Source organism: Euprymna scolopes, chromosome 26 (assembly GCF_053919585.1).
Source record: "Euprymna scolopes isolate OS-2025 chromosome 26, ASM5391958v1, whole genome shotgun sequence".
NCBI classification, from domain to species: Eukaryota; Metazoa; Mollusca; class Cephalopoda; order Sepiida; family Sepiolidae; genus Euprymna; species Euprymna scolopes.
The window spans coordinates 41,411,743-41,430,975 of NC_136507.1; the positions used below are offsets into that span (position 1 = coordinate 41,411,743).

General features: G+C 35.2%; 1 protein-coding gene across 1 annotated transcript in view; it reads left to right on the top strand.

The window, feature by feature from the left end:
* Positions 1-19,233, top strand: part of LOC145247990 (neurotrypsin-like) — an 80,047-nt gene that overhangs the window by 24,913 nt on the left and 35,901 nt on the right. Inside the window, exon 3 of the mRNA XM_080109656.1 lies at positions 3,030-3,199. Within this exon, the coding sequence (XP_079965782.1) occupies positions 3,030-3,199 (170 nt within the window). The remainder of the gene's footprint in view (positions 1-3,029; positions 3,200-19,233) is intronic.

Here is a 19,233-nt window from a genome sequence, read left to right on the forward strand (position 1 = left end):
CTGATTGTGTTGCACTTTGTAGGTATAAGGGTGTTGTTGGTGACAACAATCGGCCTTTATCTTCTCCTCCTACTACTCCTTCTTCTTCTACTCCTCCTACTTCCCGTTCTTCTTTCTGTTTCTTCTTATTTTTATCCTCCTCCTTCTTCTATTCCTCCTACTCCTTGTTGTTGTTGTTCTTCTTCTCTTACTCCTCCTACTCCCTGTTCTTCTTCTTCTTTTCCTCCTTCTCCATCTTGTACTCTTCCTACTACTCTTCGTTCCCAGTCTTCTTCTTCTCATACTCCTCGTTTCTTCTTCTTCTTCTTCTTCTTCTTCTTCTTTTTCTTCTTCTTTTAGCTTCTTTTTCAAGCTTGTTGATCTAGGTTTCTAATCTGGGTATTTTTTTTCTAACTAAACAACGGCAATAACAAACCGGTAATATTTATTGTAATATTAATTCTGAGCTGGCTGCCTCCGAAGGTGGAACTTTACAGGGAATATGAAATCCACAGGCGTTCCTCAGCCGCATGTATATCCCGATCATGGGAAAATGAGACACAATGCCTAGCATTCCCAAATGGTCACCCATCTAGTACTGATCAGACTTTAAGAAGCTTAACTTCGGTGATCCAAAGAGAACATGTGTTTTAATGCGATTATGCCGTACTTATCTATCTTCCACATCGAGAAATATGACACCAAAGTCGGAAAATTGTACTAAAGACTCAACGTACCAGAGGAAGTGAAATCCAACCTGTAAAAGATGTTTGGGCAGTCCCGTCGACATTTCCCGGTAGAAGTACCCCATACGATTAGCATTAAAGTCTGGGAAGATTTACCTTCTAGAACTGCAGAGAATCAGCAATACACGGCGATCAACAGGGAAAAGTCCATTGCAAGAATAGCGTAGATTCTGTTGGATTTAAGACAGCCCACAGAAGCGTTATCGTCTTGTAACGAGGGTGTTACGCTCGAACGTTCGTTCGTTACAATTAAACACTCTCTCTCTCTCTCTCTCTCTCTCTCTCTCTCTCTCTCTCTCTCTCTCTCTCTCTCTCTCTTTCTCGGACCCCCACGCCATCTGGTACCGTCGAAAAGGAACAAACAAAACAAAATTAAATAAATCCGACTCGACTCATTTTTTTTTTTATTTTAGCAAAAGACGTTTGTTACCGTTATTTTACAAACAATACCTGCTTTTTTTTCTAACTCTTCATTTCGTCTGCCATGAGATTAACAACGCCCTGCCGTCTCGACACGAGTTTAAAAGCCTCTCGTCAAAATCACTGCGTCACAGGTCCATCTCACCCGGTGCGTTTTTCTTTCTCCCGACCACAACCGAAGTCAGCCATTTCTCGTTTTCAACTTTACACGTCCATCTTTTTTTTGGCTCTAACCACGTGCTGTCCTTTTTTCTATTTCTTGTCACGCAACTCCACGCACACATCCTAGTTTGCATAAGTACGCTTTTGGCTACAGCTGCTAATATCTTCGCAAGCCAGCTATACTACAGCTCCTGCTGATATTTTCCCACGCGCTCATACGCGCTCTGTTACAGTATGTAGTTGAGTTTCTAGCATAATTTCTCGTTCAGATTTTGTTGGTTCATTTTTTGATGAGATTTTGTTTCTAATTTAAGTTTCATGCTTTGTAGTTTGGATTAAGTTGTTCGGTTTTGTGATCAAATTTATTGAAATATATTAAACGAGTTCGTTTATCTTTTCTGATTTTAATTTCAATTCCATTCATTATCGTTCTTTATGGATAGGAATTCGTTTGATGTTTTAAACTTCCGATCATGTTTCTTCACTTAGATCTGTGATTTCATAATTGTCGGTCTTTATATTATTTTTTCAAGGGCGTCACCATTTATCAAGGCCTGTAGGCCACTCAAGGACAACTGTTAATGAATGTCAAAAGCTCGATAAGACAACACCATAATAATTGATAGTCGGTCAGCATCATCCTTTGGATTGAAGTGCATTGTGCATCGTCATGAGTTTCATAGTCTTCTGGTCAGGATTCCTTAGTTCTTCTTCGGTCCAGTTTATAAACGGTCCAGAGTATCTTATTAATGACACTACCCACGTGTTTATTCCTTTAATTAGGTGTCGACGATTCAGTTTCGTTTCGAGGCGTTTTCTTGTTCTTCTGAGATATTCTTTTCTTGTTTTCTTTTCTATTTACATTGCTATGATGGCGTCTGCTTCCAGCACTCCCAAGTATTTGTAGCTATTATGTTCACCTAGTGCCTTCATTTCTGTTTGATTGGACAATACTACACCGTCTGTTGCTTCTAGTTTTCCCCTCCTCATACTCAGCAGTGCGCACTTTTCCATGCCAAATTCCATTTGGATATCCTGGCTAATGATTCTGGTCGTGTTTATTAGTGTACCTAGTTCTGTCTTTGTTTTTGCAAACAGTTTCAGGTAATCCATGTACATTAGGTGATTCATTCTTTCTTCTGTGTTAGTGAACTTGTATCCGGCTTGGCATTTTCTTAGTATTTTGTTCAGAGGCATTATGGCTATAATGAGCAGTAATGGTGATAAGGAATCGTCTTTGTATTTTGATTTCTGTTATTCTTGTTCATCAACTGTCAGTTCAAGTCTCCATGCTTTCATTGCATTTTCTATCGGATTGGTTATATTACCTGGTATTTTGTACATTCTCAGGCGTTCTATTATCCATGCTTGCTGGATTCTATCATATGCCATGGCTAAATATTTTTTCTACTTTTGACCTCCTCCAAAATCATTTGGTCTATGTATAATAGAGTATGTGTTCCTTTTTATCTTTTTTGTATCCTTTCTGTTCCTCGGGGGGGATAGTCTGCGGTTATGAAGGGGCTGACAAATTTGTTCCGGCGGTTGTGCAGTTAATTATTATTATTATTATTATTATTATTATTATTATTATTATTATTATTATTATTATTATTATTATTATTGTTGTTGTTGTTGTTGTTGTTGTTGTTGTTGTTGTTGTTGTTGCTGCTGCTGCTGCTGCTGCTGTTATAGACATGTTTCTTTGGATTTATTTCGCAGTGAAGGCAAAGTTGTACCGCGGGCAACATTCCGTAGTGTTTTTAGTCCAATGCTTTGGGCAGAAGTGCGCTGCGAAGGAAATGAACAGACACTGACTTCCTGCTGGCGACGTCCACAGTCCCGCTGGCCGTGCAACGTGGAAAATCAAGCAGCAGTAACCTGTGATTCAGGTAGGCCTTTTATTTCTGTCATTTCAAACGATATGGTAAGCAATATTATCAAAGCTATGTTGTCGAGAACTTCGATTTCTGGCGGGTGAATTGATCTGAACCCCATCGATGTTAGGATCACAGTAAATTTAAAAGGAGGCCCTAGTGAAATTTAAAGGGGTTTATCCTGGTGTGTTTGTTGAAAATATACTAAGTACCTGCAATTGTCTGTAACAATTCGGAGTGAGGATGTCAATGCTGTGTTGGCGCGTACGAAATAGGCACTCAATGCTAACAAACGACGATTTTCCTCGACAACTTGGAGCAATCGCTGATCCCTGTTAACTTCTATAGTGAGCTCAATACAAAATATAAATCACTGCTCCAGTGTGTTCCGTATTTATAGAAATCAGGGGAGGTTACTCTCGTTACCTTCCTGTGCAGGGGAGATCACTTTGGTTTCCTCCTATTGTTAGGGGCAGATAACTTTGTGCACAACTTGTTCTGTACTTGCAGGGAGACACACACACATCTAAGTGAATGGACATTTTTAAAGGCTGACACTTGGTGCACGAAGATTGGCAGCTGTTTACGTAATTATGTGCACAGTGAAAGGTCAGCCTTGCATGCTGACATCTGAATTTGAAAAACGAAACTTGTACGTTAAAACGTATATTTCTCTCTTTTTCTCTTTCTTTCTTTCTTTCACTCTTTTTCTCTCTTTTTCAATGAAGAAAACCACTGTCAATAATTTTCCTCACTTTTGGCATGTGCTCAACTGTGCCCAAATCCAAATGTGGATTCCATGAACAAAGCATCTTTCTTAGAATTGCACGCCTGTGGAACTCCCTTCCGTTTTCCTGTTTCCCACCTAACTACAACTTGGATGTCTTCAAGTCCAACATAAACAAATTCCTGATAAACCGCCCCCTTAAGTAATCCAATTTATCAAGTCTCCATTACTAATGATTACTACGATATTATCCCATTGATTACTGTACACGAAATAACCCTTATCCCCGAGTGGCTTCAGGGCCTTGGTGACTTCCATGTAAAAAAAAAATTAATAAATAAAAACAATAGAACTGAATTGTAATTGTATTATTTTAAACTGTCGAAGATTGGATCATGTGCACGATAGACGCTCATGGCAATTTGGCTGCGAACGCCATTCACGGCATGCGTCGGGATTCAACAGATCTTAACTAAATATGCTCCTCTAGTGTTAAGTGTTAAATAAAAGAATTATATTTTTATTTTTTAAAAAATGCCTTTGTCCGTTGTTTTGTACAAACGTTAAATTTCAGCTAGCTGTCCCTGCTATTTACTCTCGACGGTGGAAAGGCGGCCCGTAACGACGCAAAGAAGACTCAAGAAGCAGTGTCCCGATAGCTGGTTATAATCGACGCTATATCGATCCGTTGGTGTTTCTTACCTTCATTTGTCTATCGTTTGATCGTATCTAACAACAGGGAAGTTGGTTGTTGTTTCTAAAGCGTTTCTCAACCAAGTAATTCTTCTCGGGTAAACGATCGTGGCATACCACACTACTTAATGGTTCATACACCCGTAACACTGGTTGGCACTTTTCTTCATTAGTTGTTGTTCGAATAATAAAAGTAATACAAATGTTAGCCTTTAAAAGGAAAGAACTTTATTGGCTTTTTTACATTTTAGGAGTGAGTACACCTCTTGTTAATAATGTTCACCGGCAACATACGTCTCGTTGGTTTCGGGGCCAGTTGTATAGAAATCCCGAGAGCGATATGAGCCTTCTATCATGTCTAAAAGTGACATGTTCAACGAGCGAGATCGGAGATGCGCCGTTGTACAACTCACGCTCTCTACCGAGCCAAGTTATGAGAACAGGACCATTATCAGCACCCTCAAAATGCATTGCTACATTGCCATGAATAACAGGGACGTGTCCGGGGTGGTGAAAACAAAGTTTCTGACCACACTTATGATGTCGATGTTCCTTCAAGTGAGGGCCACATCATGCGAAGTCGGCTGGAGAAGCAACACCAAAGTCTACCTGCATGAGCTGAAGAGTGCGGTGATTCCTAGTGCAATTAAGTGGCCGTTGGTGTGGCAGCACTACTCTGCGCTGGCCCACAAGTCCAAAGAGACCCAGGCTTGCTTTCAGAAGGAGTGCTACGACTTTTTACCCTTCTCTCATTGACCCCTCTCCCATCCCAAGCTCAACCCGCTGGACTATTTCGTTTCGTTATATGTCGAGAACATCACCAACATGACCTCACACAACACCAAGCCAGCCTGATCGCCGCCGAGTATTAGCCGAGCTCCCACTGGCGCTTGTATAAAAGGCATGCTCCCGGTTCCGGACCCGTATCGAGGCGGTTATTGGGGCTACATTGAATAGATGTAAACTCTACTACAAGATCAAATTACCTGAATTGATGTTTTTCGATAAAACTTTTTAACATGAAACTGGTGTTATTTTCCTTAGGGCGACAATTTTATCGTTCCGCTCTCTATATGAACTCATCCATCGCCGAATACAATGCAGCTTAATTACGTACCAATGTCTTTTTTGAGGCTTTGATAAAAGGAAACGTATTTGAGGTCACGAATTGTTATGTTCGATTCGGTCGTCACGACGCGGAAGATGATATGTTGTCTCCGTCGTCATGGTAACCTCGTGAATCATTTGGTACCAAAGCAACTAGACTTCTGCGCTGCATCCGAGCGTTGTCTGGAAATACGTCATCTTGTCCCAAAAGTAAGACTCGGTTATTTCAAGGCATTTCATTGGCTATCGTCTGTTACGTCATTATAATATTAACTGCCCAAAGAAATCAAGAAAATTATGTACGAAAAAGTATTTTATTTGCATTTTTACAATTTAAATGATTTTTTTTTTTATTATTAAGATGAACATACAGAGCATATACTAAGTTTACAGCTGTTTTAAGGCAGTGTTTATTTTATATTATAAAATCAATCAAAAAGAATTGTTAACAATAGACTATCATGAAAATAATTTTTGAGGATACTCACTTAAAAACACAAATCACCAACAAGGCCCTAAAATCTTACAAATTTCATGAAAAACAAAAGAAAATCACAAGGAAGGATTCATTGATAAATACCTCATTAAAAAGTATCAAGTATTACAATGAATTGAAATTGAAATGAGAATTACAGACGCAAACATTCAACATATTGTTTTAGAATTATGTTATATAAAACGGAAAAACGTTACTTTCCTTATAAGAAAAGTTTATATTGATTTTTAAGTTTTCTTTTAACTTTGCAATTTGTAAAATTTTTTTTTTAATTTTTAAATTCGTAACTTAAAATTTTTTAAATTTTGAATATTCGTAGCAGTATTTTTTTAAATTTTTAACTTCAAATTAATTTTTTTATTTGGAAATTCGTAACATAAAATTTCATAATTTTGAAATTCGGAACATGATTTTTTTAATTTTGAAATTCGAAACTTGACATTTTTTAAATTTTAAAATTTCGGATCATTTAATGTTTTTAATTTTTAAATTCGTAAAATAAATTTCTTCTAAATTTTGAAATTCGTAACAAGAATTTTTTAATTCGGAAATTCGTAACATAAAATTTTATAATTTGGAAATTCGTAAAATCAAATTTATAATATTGAAATTCTTTAAATGAATTTTTTTATTTGGAAATTCAAAAACTGAAATTCCAATATATTAAAAAATAGTTTCGATAAGTCAATTACATTAACATGCAAACACCGCAAAATACAATACATACAAACTATATATATATATATATATATATATATATATATATATATATACATATATATGTATATATATATATCTTATACCATATATATATGTGTGTATATCATATACCATATATATATATATATATGTATATCATATACTATATATATGTATACCATATACCATATATATATATATATATATATATATATATATGTATATCATATATATATATATATATATATATATATATATATATATATATATGAGTCTCTCGTCGATTCCGACGTATAAGGTGTACAATATAAATTCATTTATTCGAAATCCACAGATCAATTATTTATAGTAGTATAGAAGGCTTATGGAGAAATATCTTCAGTTTTTGTAACAACAGATTCCTCATCAATGGCAGAAGGGAGGCGACCAGGTCTGGGAGCTGTTTCAACAGGCTTCCAGCTATATTTGAATTCACGATACCAGCGTTTTACAACGTCATATGATGGGGCATTATCACCATAAGTTTCTTTCATTTCATCAAAACTCTCCTGTTGTGTGAGTCCTTTCAAATGCAAAAACCGGATCACTGCTCGATATTTAACAGGCTTCATTTCATACCTGACTCAATTCAAACACCTGTAAAACTGAAACCACAATTAGTTCAGAGCTGTGATTTGTCACATAACCCGTAGAGATATAAATCATTGCACATGCAAAATTTCAGCTAGATCAGACAACTGGAAGTGGGTCAGGGACATTACTTATTGCACACCAATCGTATATATATATATATATATATATATATAAAATCCATGTTAATAAACATATTAGTACAAGTACAACTTATTTAGTTACGTATTCTAATAGATATAGAAATGCACACAAACACCTACACGCCTATATATATATATATATATATATATATATATATATATATATAGAGAGAGAGAGAGAGAGAGAGAGAGAGAGAGTTAAAAATATATTTAATCTGAAAAGGAAACACTAGATAAGTGGATAGTCCTTAATCCCCGGAGTTTCGAAGAAATACTTTCCTTCTCATCCGAGGGTAGGAATTAGCAGAAATGCATGCAAAAGTATTTGATGAAACAACAAGTAAGTCAAAGATCTTACTTGATGAGAAAAAAGTTAAGCAGAGGGAATGTGGTGAAGAAAAAGGTGATTACGCGTGAATGGATAGTCTAGTGGAAGATAAATAATCCAGTGACCGTAAAATCCAAATATATAACTTCAAGAAAGTTAATTGAATTTCCATTTGCACAAGTAAAATTTAAGGAAATCCCGTAATTGGAAGATGGTCCAAAATAATCCAAAGGCAGAAATCCATGGAAAAATTTGCAAAAATGTGTACAAGGGAATAAAGGAAAAAATTCCAATAATAATAATAAAAGAAAAAGAAAATATGCTTTTCACTCTACTTCTGAGACATGCATATATACAGGGAAGAAGAAGAGGAGAAAAAAAAAATTTTTTTTAGATTTTATTTTATATATATATATGTGTGTGTGTGTGTGTGTGTGTGTGTGTGTGTGTGTGTGTGTGTGTGTGTGTGTGTGTATCGTATATTTCGGCGCATAAGACGACGTTTAACTTTAAAAAACATCTTTAAAAACCAATTATCTATAAAATCCCATGTTAAACAAACATGTTTTTCTGATTTAGAACTCGTCTAATTCAATCGATATTCAACCTATTGATAAATTTATTAAAATTTGCTCCAATTTTATACTTCATCTGACGGTCGCCTTATACGACGAAATATATATATATATATATATATATATATATATATATATATATATATATATATAGTAATTTATAAAATATATATGGCGATTAAGCTACACTGAATATTCTGCGTTTCATCCACTGTAGGATTCGTCAGGCTTATGCGCATAAGCCTGACGAATCCTACAATGGATGAAACGCAGAATATTCAGTGTAGCTTAATCGCCATATATATTTTATAAATTACTAACTAGCTCTACCTACGTATTGAGCACTTTTGAAGTAAATACTTAAAGTTTGCGCATAAATCTATACTTTCGTATATTAAATTTATGTAAGTAAATGAAGTAGTTATATATATATATATATATATATATATATATATATATATATATATATATATATATATATATATATATATATTATTGACACACCGGTTCTCGCCAGATTACCGAAGTCTGGTAACGTTGAACCTGGCCAGTACCAGATGGGTGACCATTTGGAAGGCGAAGCGCTGTATGTACCGCAAGGTAAAATTCCAGATTGAGAAACTGGCACAGTTATCCTTCTCTCGAGGGTAGATGGGCCTCTCTTAAGCCCTGGTAGGCAACCTATTTGGCGATGGTGTCAAGATAAAAAATGTTTTGATAGCTCTAGCGAAGCATTAAGTATTCAGCTACAGACAAGATTTGAATTTCACGGAAATCTCGTGTAGTGTGTGCAATCTCAGCTGCGGTCGCATGTTATGTTTTTGTAGATATTAAAAGCTGAAGTGGAGAGATGAAAATATTCGACGACGTTTCGCCTGTTAAAAAGCTCGCGCTAAACGGGCGAAACGTCGTCGATTTTTTAGGTCTTTCCACCTCAGCTTTAATACCATACATGTCGGATTTTCATCCTTGTTGATATATATATATATATATATATATATATATATATATATATATATATATATATATATATATGTGTGTGTGTGTGTGTGTGTGTGTGTGTGTGTGTTATTATTATTATGAAAATGAAATATAAAATATTATTAAATATTAAGTAGAAACATGCATGCCCATAGGTATACTTTTATGCACTAATATTTAATAATAAAAATAATGAATAAAAATACGCCCTATAAAGAAATAAGGGGCGACCCATCCTATAAACTTTTACCGACAGTTTACTTACAAGCAAACGATAACAATATGTCTACTTGTCTCAGATCAAACGAACCACATACCTTCTTATTTCTCCAAACACATGAACACCATAACAACGAGTTATATTTTACATGGGGTTTATTTATCTTATGGATTCCCATATCGTAGTTTGGCACGCTGAGTCTCTTTCTACATTTTCATTCGTTCTGCTTCCAACAAGGTCGTGCATACGTTTGTTCGCTACTGTAGCATTCCTATACCGTCGCGGTTAATCAACTAAAGAAGGCCAGAGGATGAATTGACAGGAACGAAATGAAACAACAACTATGAAGATGAGGATAACAATCTTCACAAGAATAAATACCTAATTTTTTAAAATTAATTATTGCTTTATTTATATCATATTATATATATATATATGTGTGTGTGTGTGTGTGTGTGTGTGTGTGTGTGTGTGTGCGTGTGTGTGTGTGTGTGTGTGTGTGTGTGTATTAATAGAAAGAGTAAAAGATTAATAATTGTGGATATGCAAATATTTTGGTAAAAAAACATATATAGTAAGTTATAAAAATATATACGCCAATTAAGCTACACAGATTATACTCCGTTTCGTTCCCGTGAGAATTCGTCAGGCTGTGTAGCTTAATTGCCATATATATTTTTATAACTTACTACCTAGCTCTACCTATGTTTTGAGCACTGTTGAAGTAAATACTGAAAATTTACGCATAAAATTATATTTTCGTATATCAGTCATTAAATGAAGTAGTCATACCGCTAGACTCTCGAATTCCATTCTAGGATCCTGCTTCCCTAACTGTACTGACATTTAGAAGTTCAAGTGCAACGTGAACCGACATCTTGCTGCCCAAATCCCTACATAGTGCCCCAGTAGTTGCTGACCCTGATAGTAGCCCCCTACACCAAAGTGGCAATGTGCCTTGTTTGGGGTGAAAATGTAATTTAAGAAAAAAAAAATATATATATATATATAAGTGAAAGCGTGTGTCTGTGTGTGTCTGTGTGTCTGTCTGTGTGCATTTACCTACGCAATATCTTTGTCGAATTTCAGTCTACAGGCTCGAAATTTGATATACAGGGTACTCAGATTTGGGAAACTCTTTGTAATCCGTTTTCGGACGGAAATTTGGTTGTTAAGTGTCAAAGCTCAACGATTTAACCATTGAGAACTCCTCCGCCAATTTTGGGTATAAACCATTGAAATTTTAGATATAGGTTCCTTGGACACGGATCTAACTTAATAACTTTATTTGAGCCCAAAAAAATAAATGTTAAGGGGTCATAATAGGGGTCAAAGTTTTAAAAAAATTGACCGCTTTTTTTATATATATATATATATATGCATATACATATATATATATATATATATATATATATATATATATGTATATATATATATATATATATATATATATATATATATATATATATATATATATATATACTTAAAGGTTACATTTACATAGCTAATTCCACCGTTTTGTGTTCCAGAATTAATTTTTTTACAAAATTACCAATATTGTCAGGAATTCAATGATACTTCATGTCATGAATGCATCAGTTAAGCCATCATAAGAAAGCAATTTGCAATCCCTCTCATCCATTCGGGCGAAATAAAAAATACAAGACATTACTTTTGGAACGTCTCTCACACTATCGTTATTTTTATGACAGGTTCTCCACTGACCTTCACTCTACGGTTCCAACGTGTAAATCTTTCACAACAAACATTCGACTAGCTACAACCAGTATCAACAATTTCCATTACTTTCTATCTGTGACTGAATCGTTGCGAAAATTCCATGAACAGAGTTTTTTGGGGGTTTTTTGTGTGTTTTTCTAAAACTACTCATTCTTGCAACACAATACTAGGGAACTGCTTCCCGAATGACTATAACATGATTCTTTTCAAGTTTTAAAAAAAAATTATGACTAAGTCTTCAAAAGAGGTTGGAAAGAGTGCATTGAGAATGGTGATGACTATGTAGAAAAATATTTCAATGTATCAGGTTTGGAGTTTTAAAAAAATAGAAGGCCTTACATTTGGAACGATCCTCGTACATAATTTAGGTCTGTTTCATAACTTTGATCGAACAGGGCCTAATGCTTGTCTGAGCTTCAATCTCTGATTCCCTCTCGCCAAATTTTCACGAAAAACACACGTCCAACTGAAAGCACTATTAATAATTTCCTCCACTCTTTATATATGCCTAAACCTAAACGTGGATTCCATGAAAAAAGCTTCTTTCTTAGAACTGTACGCATGTGGAACCCTTGTCTGTTTGCCTGCTTCAAGGTGACCACCAATAGTTATGGCTAAAGATACATTACCTGAAGATTCTTTCTTTAAACTCCACGGCTTAATGCTAAATGGGGAACATGAGTTGGGGCAGATACATCGATAGCATTGCCAAAGCTGCTGCAAAGAAGGTGGGCTCTCTCTGTCGTACTAGAAAGTTACTTACGCCTGAAAGTGTCCTGTACCTCTACGACACCACCATTCGCCCATGTATGGAGTATTGTTGTCGCATTTGGGCTGGTGCATCTGCTACTAGTCTCTCACTCCTAGACAGGGTTCAAAAAAGAAACGCCAACCTGATGAGTCATGGACTGTCATCTAAGCTTCAACCTCTGTCCCATTAATGAAATGTTGCATCCCTCTGCCTGTTACAAGTATTTTAATGGTAGACGTTCTGACGAGCTACAAGCCCTTGTACCCCCTCGACGTAAATACCCTCGACAAGCAGCAGAGTCTCACCCCTACACGGTAGATATTCTTAGATATAAGAAAGCCTTCCACTCTTATAATTGCTTCTCCAGAACTACTAGACTTTGGAATTCCCTTTGGGAGTCCTGCATCCCCAACGGTACTGATATCCCTCCAGAAGTTCAAGTGTAATGTAAAGAGACATCTTGCTGCTCAACTCCCTTTATAGTATACCTACAACATATGTCCCCAATAGTAGCTCCCCTACATCAGTGGTACTATGCCTTGTTTGGAGTCATAATGGAATTTAAAAAAATATGGTCGTCTTCAAGTCCAACGTAAAGTCGTTGCTGGGCCATCCCCTTTAGTAATTCAATTTACCAAAATTTCTACTACTAACGATTACTACGATATTGTCTCATTGAGTACCGTACCTCATTAGACTTTATACTTGAGTGGCTTCCGGAACTTGATAAGTCGTGACTTCTTTGTAAACAAAAAAATACGCAAGAAAATAGGACAAGAAAAAAGGGAAAGAATGGCGTGAATCCAATATAGGAAGAAAATAAAGTTTGATCTTGAAGAACACGTCATACTGTTTACCAGCCGATGTATCACGAATTTCTTGCAACAGAATTTCATTTAAATGAAGTATTTGCTTATAATAAAGTTCTCTTTGAAGTTCTTTGAGAAATGGTAAAGCTGAACGACAGAAAGCGTTTCAACAATTGCATAATAGAATTCATTTGCAATTTTACGAGCAAAAGAAATTGCATAACTCAACATACAGAAAATCAAAAAATCACCAACACTCATATATATATATATATATATATATATATATATATATATATATATATATATATGTAGTTACTAGAATGGGTGCCCGGCGTTAACCGGGTGTTCGGAGGTGTATGCTGAGCAAAAAAAAAACGGTCAATTTTTTGTAACTTTGTCCCCTATTATGACCCCTTAACATTTATTGTTTTGGGCTCAAATTAAGTTATTAAGTTAGATCCATGTCCAAGGATCCTATATCTAAAATTTCAAGTGTTTAGACCACAAATTGTCGGAGGAGTTTGATAGAATTCTCACATGTCAAATCGTTGAACTTTGACCCCTTAACAGGCAAATTTCTGGCCGAAACCCGATCACATAGATTTTCCCAAATCTCAGTACCCTGTATATCAAATTTCGAGTCTGTAGACTAAAAATTGACAGAGTTATTGCGAAAGAAAATGTACACAGACAGACAGATAGACAGACAGACAGACACACAGACACTTCAGTTTTATGGATATACTAGCATGGGTGTCAGACATTGCCCGGGTGTTTGGAGGTGTATGCTGAGCAAAAGAAAAAACGGTCAATTTTTTTAAACTTTGACCCCTATTATGACACCTTAAAATTTATTATTTTGGGCTCACATCAAGTTATTAAGTTAGATCCATGTCCAAGGAATCTATATCTAAAATTTCAAATGTTTAGAACCAAAATTGTCGGAGGAGTTTGGTAAAGTTCTCAATGGTCAAATTGTTGAACTTTGACCCTTTAACAGCCAAATTGCTAGCGGAAAACCGATTACATCGATTTTCCCAAATCTCAGTACCCTGTATATCAAATTTCAAGTGTGTAGACTGAAAATTAACAGAGTTATTGTGAAGGAAAATGTACACAGACACACAGACACATTCACTTATATATATATATATATATATATATATATATATATATATATATATATATATATATATATATATATATATATATATATATATAATAGAAAGTATTAGACTAGAGTCTAAAAACAACATGGAACCACTTCCTTACAACGGTTCAATTATATTTATTTCAATAAGCTAGTAAAAATTTTGTCTTCCCCCCTCCCTCATTTATGCTGACGAGGAGACGATATCCAGAAATATGTTACTTTATTTCTTGATAGTTTTATTTGTAAATATTAAATGAATAAAGAGATACCGTTTCCGAAACAATTGTACATATTAATTTGATTTTGTTACGTTTCTCCGGTGAAACCTTTATGAATAATTTCACAATTATTAATCTTTTACTCTTTCTATTAATACACACACACACACACACACACACACACACACACACACACACACACATATATATATATATATATATATATATATATATATATATATATATATATATATAAGTGTAGCTTGTTATTTTTCAGAGGTAAGGTAACCAGTGAAATATAACGAAGTTAATACTATAGTGCTCAACACCAAAGTAGAGCAAGGTATATATTCAATTTGCTTTTACAAAAGCAATAATGTTTTGCTACACAGTCATGAGCATGACCTGTATCCAACCTGACTTCTTAAACGCCAACCCTACCTATCTTAATCCCTCACTCCAACACAGACAAAAATCCATACCCACTTAATCTTGTTTTTCGCGCAGTTGAACGTCACCTTCTATTTTGTTTTTCCTTACAGCTTTTTTACTGTAAGATGACTTTTGATTTTTTTGTTTACTGACTTTGCTTTCATATAAGTGTGATTGCTTGAAGAGGTCTCTAATTACTAAATACTAGATGACAGAAATATATATATACTAGCAGGGTGACCTGGCGTGTCACGATGATCAACGGATGTTTCACACTCATATTTTTAGTGTCATCGAAGTCGGTGAAATCGCTTATTTTTCATTCAAATCGATTGATTGCTCGCTCTCGTTGGGGACCCATCGCGGTGCAGCAAGGGAAAGCTTACATGCCTCTCACAGTGACTTAGTGCACCGTATAATGTAGTCTACATTGCAATGTAGAGAACGTCTTGATTTTATAAAATTATTTCTTTATATATAACTAGCAAAAGTACCCGTCGTTGACTGGTTTCAAAACCAGCCTACAGAAAATGGACTCTGATTTATTAAAGTACTAGCGAGGGGTACCCGGCGTTGCCCGGGTGTTTTTCGGGGTATGTGAAAAAAATCCGAAGCGTTGACGACGCGCAGTTGGAAAATAGTAAAGTGTTAAAAAAAAAAAACAGGTGCGCGTTTTTGATTGACGTGACGGCGATAGGTATTCAGCAGTTACGATTTTGTGCGGGACAGTTTTGAATAAATCGGTTTGTTTGTTTTTAAAAACCCGCTCCCTGTTTATTAGGAGGAGCGAAATGAAAGCTACAGTCTTATATGACGAAGTCGACATTGACCAAACGGGCTCTGGGCCTGTGATTAGAGTCGAGGTTCGCTTTTTTATACCGAAAACCAAATGTAACGCGTGCCGATGCGGGAAATGTGGAATAATTAACGTTTGAAATTAAATAGACAGGCGAGCTCCGTGGATAATTCGTAGATATTACAATTTATAGATGATATAAAAAGTTTTTAAAAGTTGTGAAGCGAGCAAGCGCTTCTTTGAAAGAAACCTTTCGTGGACATCGAGGAAAAGCGAACATACATACACGCATACATTTTCGCTTTTATATATATAGATGGCCTGAATAAAAGTTTAAAATAAAAAAGTGAAGTATCATACTTCAATTGTGCTCTAAACAGAAACATGTATTTCGAACGCGCCCCTGTCATATGCAAAGAACCTAATGTTGATTTTATACGTCGATCCTTTCGACTTGTGTGGCAATAAAACTTCTAAAATGTACTTGTGATGTGAAACTGTGTAAGGTGTTAACTTTAGTCAAAATCGCATCTTTCTTTCATCGGATTATTTCGATTATTGATTATCGATACTTATCGAAGACATTCTGATACAAATCCTATCTACGGACTCTGCCAAGTACATAAAGCACCTTCGTGTAAAATTTCATAGAAATCGGCCGAACAGTTTTCGAGTTCATAGGGAACGAACTCTCTCACACACACACAGACAAAGTTCCTTTTATATAATAGTAAAGATAATGATTTTGTGTTGTTCATGTTGTGGATTAATTAATATGCGCATGCGCGGATATACTCACGTGATTAACTGCTGGTACGCATGTGCGGTGTGAAATACGATAATCTGCATCGAAATAATTAAAATGCCAATTAAATGGACGGACATATAAATTGTCCTCGCTTTGATGTGAAATTGGGTGAATTTACTGATAATTATTGTCCGTCTAATAAGATCTGTTTCGCCTTGTATTTCTGTAAAAACAAAATTCGTTTTTATTTACAAAAACAAATAAATAAATAAACAAAAACAGTTCAAATGTGTCCTCGTATTTATGCAAGAGACTGTGTCTGCCGGTCGGTATGTCGCACTGATGTTGAAAATATAATTTTCATTGTTAATCGCACAAATTGAACAGCCGTATCCTATTATGATACGCCCAAGCATCTTTATAAGAAACTCAGCCTGTCACGCTTTGCTACAATATTCGTTGGTCTGTCACACTTCAGCATGAAATTTCATTTTCGTTAGTCTGGCATGTTTCAGAATATAGTAAAACGTTTCGTAATGAACGGGGGCCTGTCTTGAAGAAGCACCTTGCTTTGGCAAACTTTCTGGGACTTACATTCTCTTCTGACCTGAAATGGGAAACCTACGTAAGATCCGTTGCCAGAATCACTGGAAAATTGGTTGGATCATTCTACCGCTCCAGAAAGTATCTCACTCCCGGTGCACTCTTCTACCTGTACAAAAGTAAAATGCAAACTAGGATGGAGTACTGCTGCTACATCTGGGTAGGAACTCCTACAAGTACCCTCTCCTACTAAGACAGGGTACAAAACCGTCTTCAAATTTAATGGGCGAGGATCTCCTCGACTCCTTACTGTCCCTTTCTCGCAGAAGAAACGTTGCAAGATTATTTTTGATCTAGCCTTTTCATGGCAGGTGCTCGACTGAGCTTCCATCCATGGTTCTCCCCTGTAAAACCTTTATAACAAATACTCGTTTACCTACAAAAACAGTCAATAATTTCCCTTACTCTCAATCTGTGCCTAGAACTAAATGTAAATTCCATGAGCAGAGTTTCTTTTCTAGAACTGTCCGTCTGTGGAGCTTCTTCCCAGTGCATTATAATTTAGTCCTTTTCAAGTCCTATGTAAATAAGTTTTTGTTTACCCGTTCTCTTAAATAACTAAGTCCTGCTCAAGTTCCACCATTACTGATCATCATTGAGTTCTCAGCAACTACCTAACACTTAACCTTTATCCTTGAGTGGCCTTCCGGCTTTGATAAGGTGTACCTTTGTAATAAAAAAATAATAAACGCGGAGATTGAATGGATGCAGATGCGTTGAAATATTATATAAGATGCTCGTTACATTGTTTGGCCTGTCACGGTTAACTTCTTTTTTAATAGTCTGACACGTTCAATTTCTCCAAAGCATTTGCGTAAATATCTCAAGCTTCAGTTTCAGAGAATATTTTGATTGATCTGTCAAGTTTCGACTTGAATTAGGGTGTCTGTTGGTCTGTCAAGTTTCGGCTTGAATTAGGGTGTCTTTTGGTCTGCCACGTTTCAATTTGCAATATCATTTTTATTGCACTATTTTTTTATATAAGAAGAGGGTATGATTAAAGAAAATTGGAAGGTTCTACTTATAGACAGGCGATAGGAACTGACCAATCAAATGGAGCCACGTTCTGCTAGTAACCAATCAAAACCCATAATTGCTCTATAAAAATATTTGATCATTTAGAATTAGAATACAGATTTGTTGTGTCCATACGAGAAAGATGTTGGCTTGTTGTCTGTAAACTTTTCAATTTCAAGACTTTTTCATCTCCAGGATTTATACAGATTAGCTACCCGGCGGAAACTCCTTTGAAATTAAACGTGGTTTTAAATTAAAAATTTTCGTTGGTCTGTCACGCTTAAGCTTGAAGTATTATTTCCATCAGTCTGTCACGTTTACGTTGAAATAGTATTTTTTTTATTAGTCTGTCAGGTTTCAGTTTAAATACGATTTTTTTACTTTGTCACGTTTTAGTTGAAATAGTATTTTTCATTAGTCTGTCAGGTTTTATTTTAAATACTATTTTCGTTACTCTGTCACATTTAAATCGCATTTCACTTGATAGCAACGTGGATTGAATGGACGCAACTCAAAATATTCATTCTTATCTAAATGCCGATATCTATTTCACGATTCTCATTCAAGCCAAATTAGAAAGAAAATCACGTGATCAACGCACAAATTATACATTAATCAAACTTCACAATAACAAAGAAACGGAAAAAGGCTGAGATTTTACGAAACGTTGGCTATAAAACAAAAACAACTCATATTCAATTACATAGCATTTAAGTGAAACTATAATTTAGTATCTCGTATGTCGGCAAGGTGTAATGATCATTTCGCATTTTTCTTTGCCGATATATATTTGTACGCGTTATTCATCCATCCAAACAAAGATTTTACTCGTTATAAAATATCATAGGTATATGATTATTTCCTGTTAATTTCAGTGTTATGTGACCAATAGTTTAAGAGTTTATCGGTTAAATATTTTCACACAGACATACACACATACATATATCTACTGTTTTTTTTCTGTATAGAATAGATAAAGTGTGATTAATGTATATAGGGAAAATGCCTTTAGGAAACAAACGTTGATTAACTCAGAGTTAGTATATATATATATATATATATATATATATATATATATATATATATATATATATATATATATATATATATATGTATAATCTTCTTGTTGCTTCCGTAGTTCATTCTTTGTGTTTTGAAAAATGGCTAAATACAATTTTTT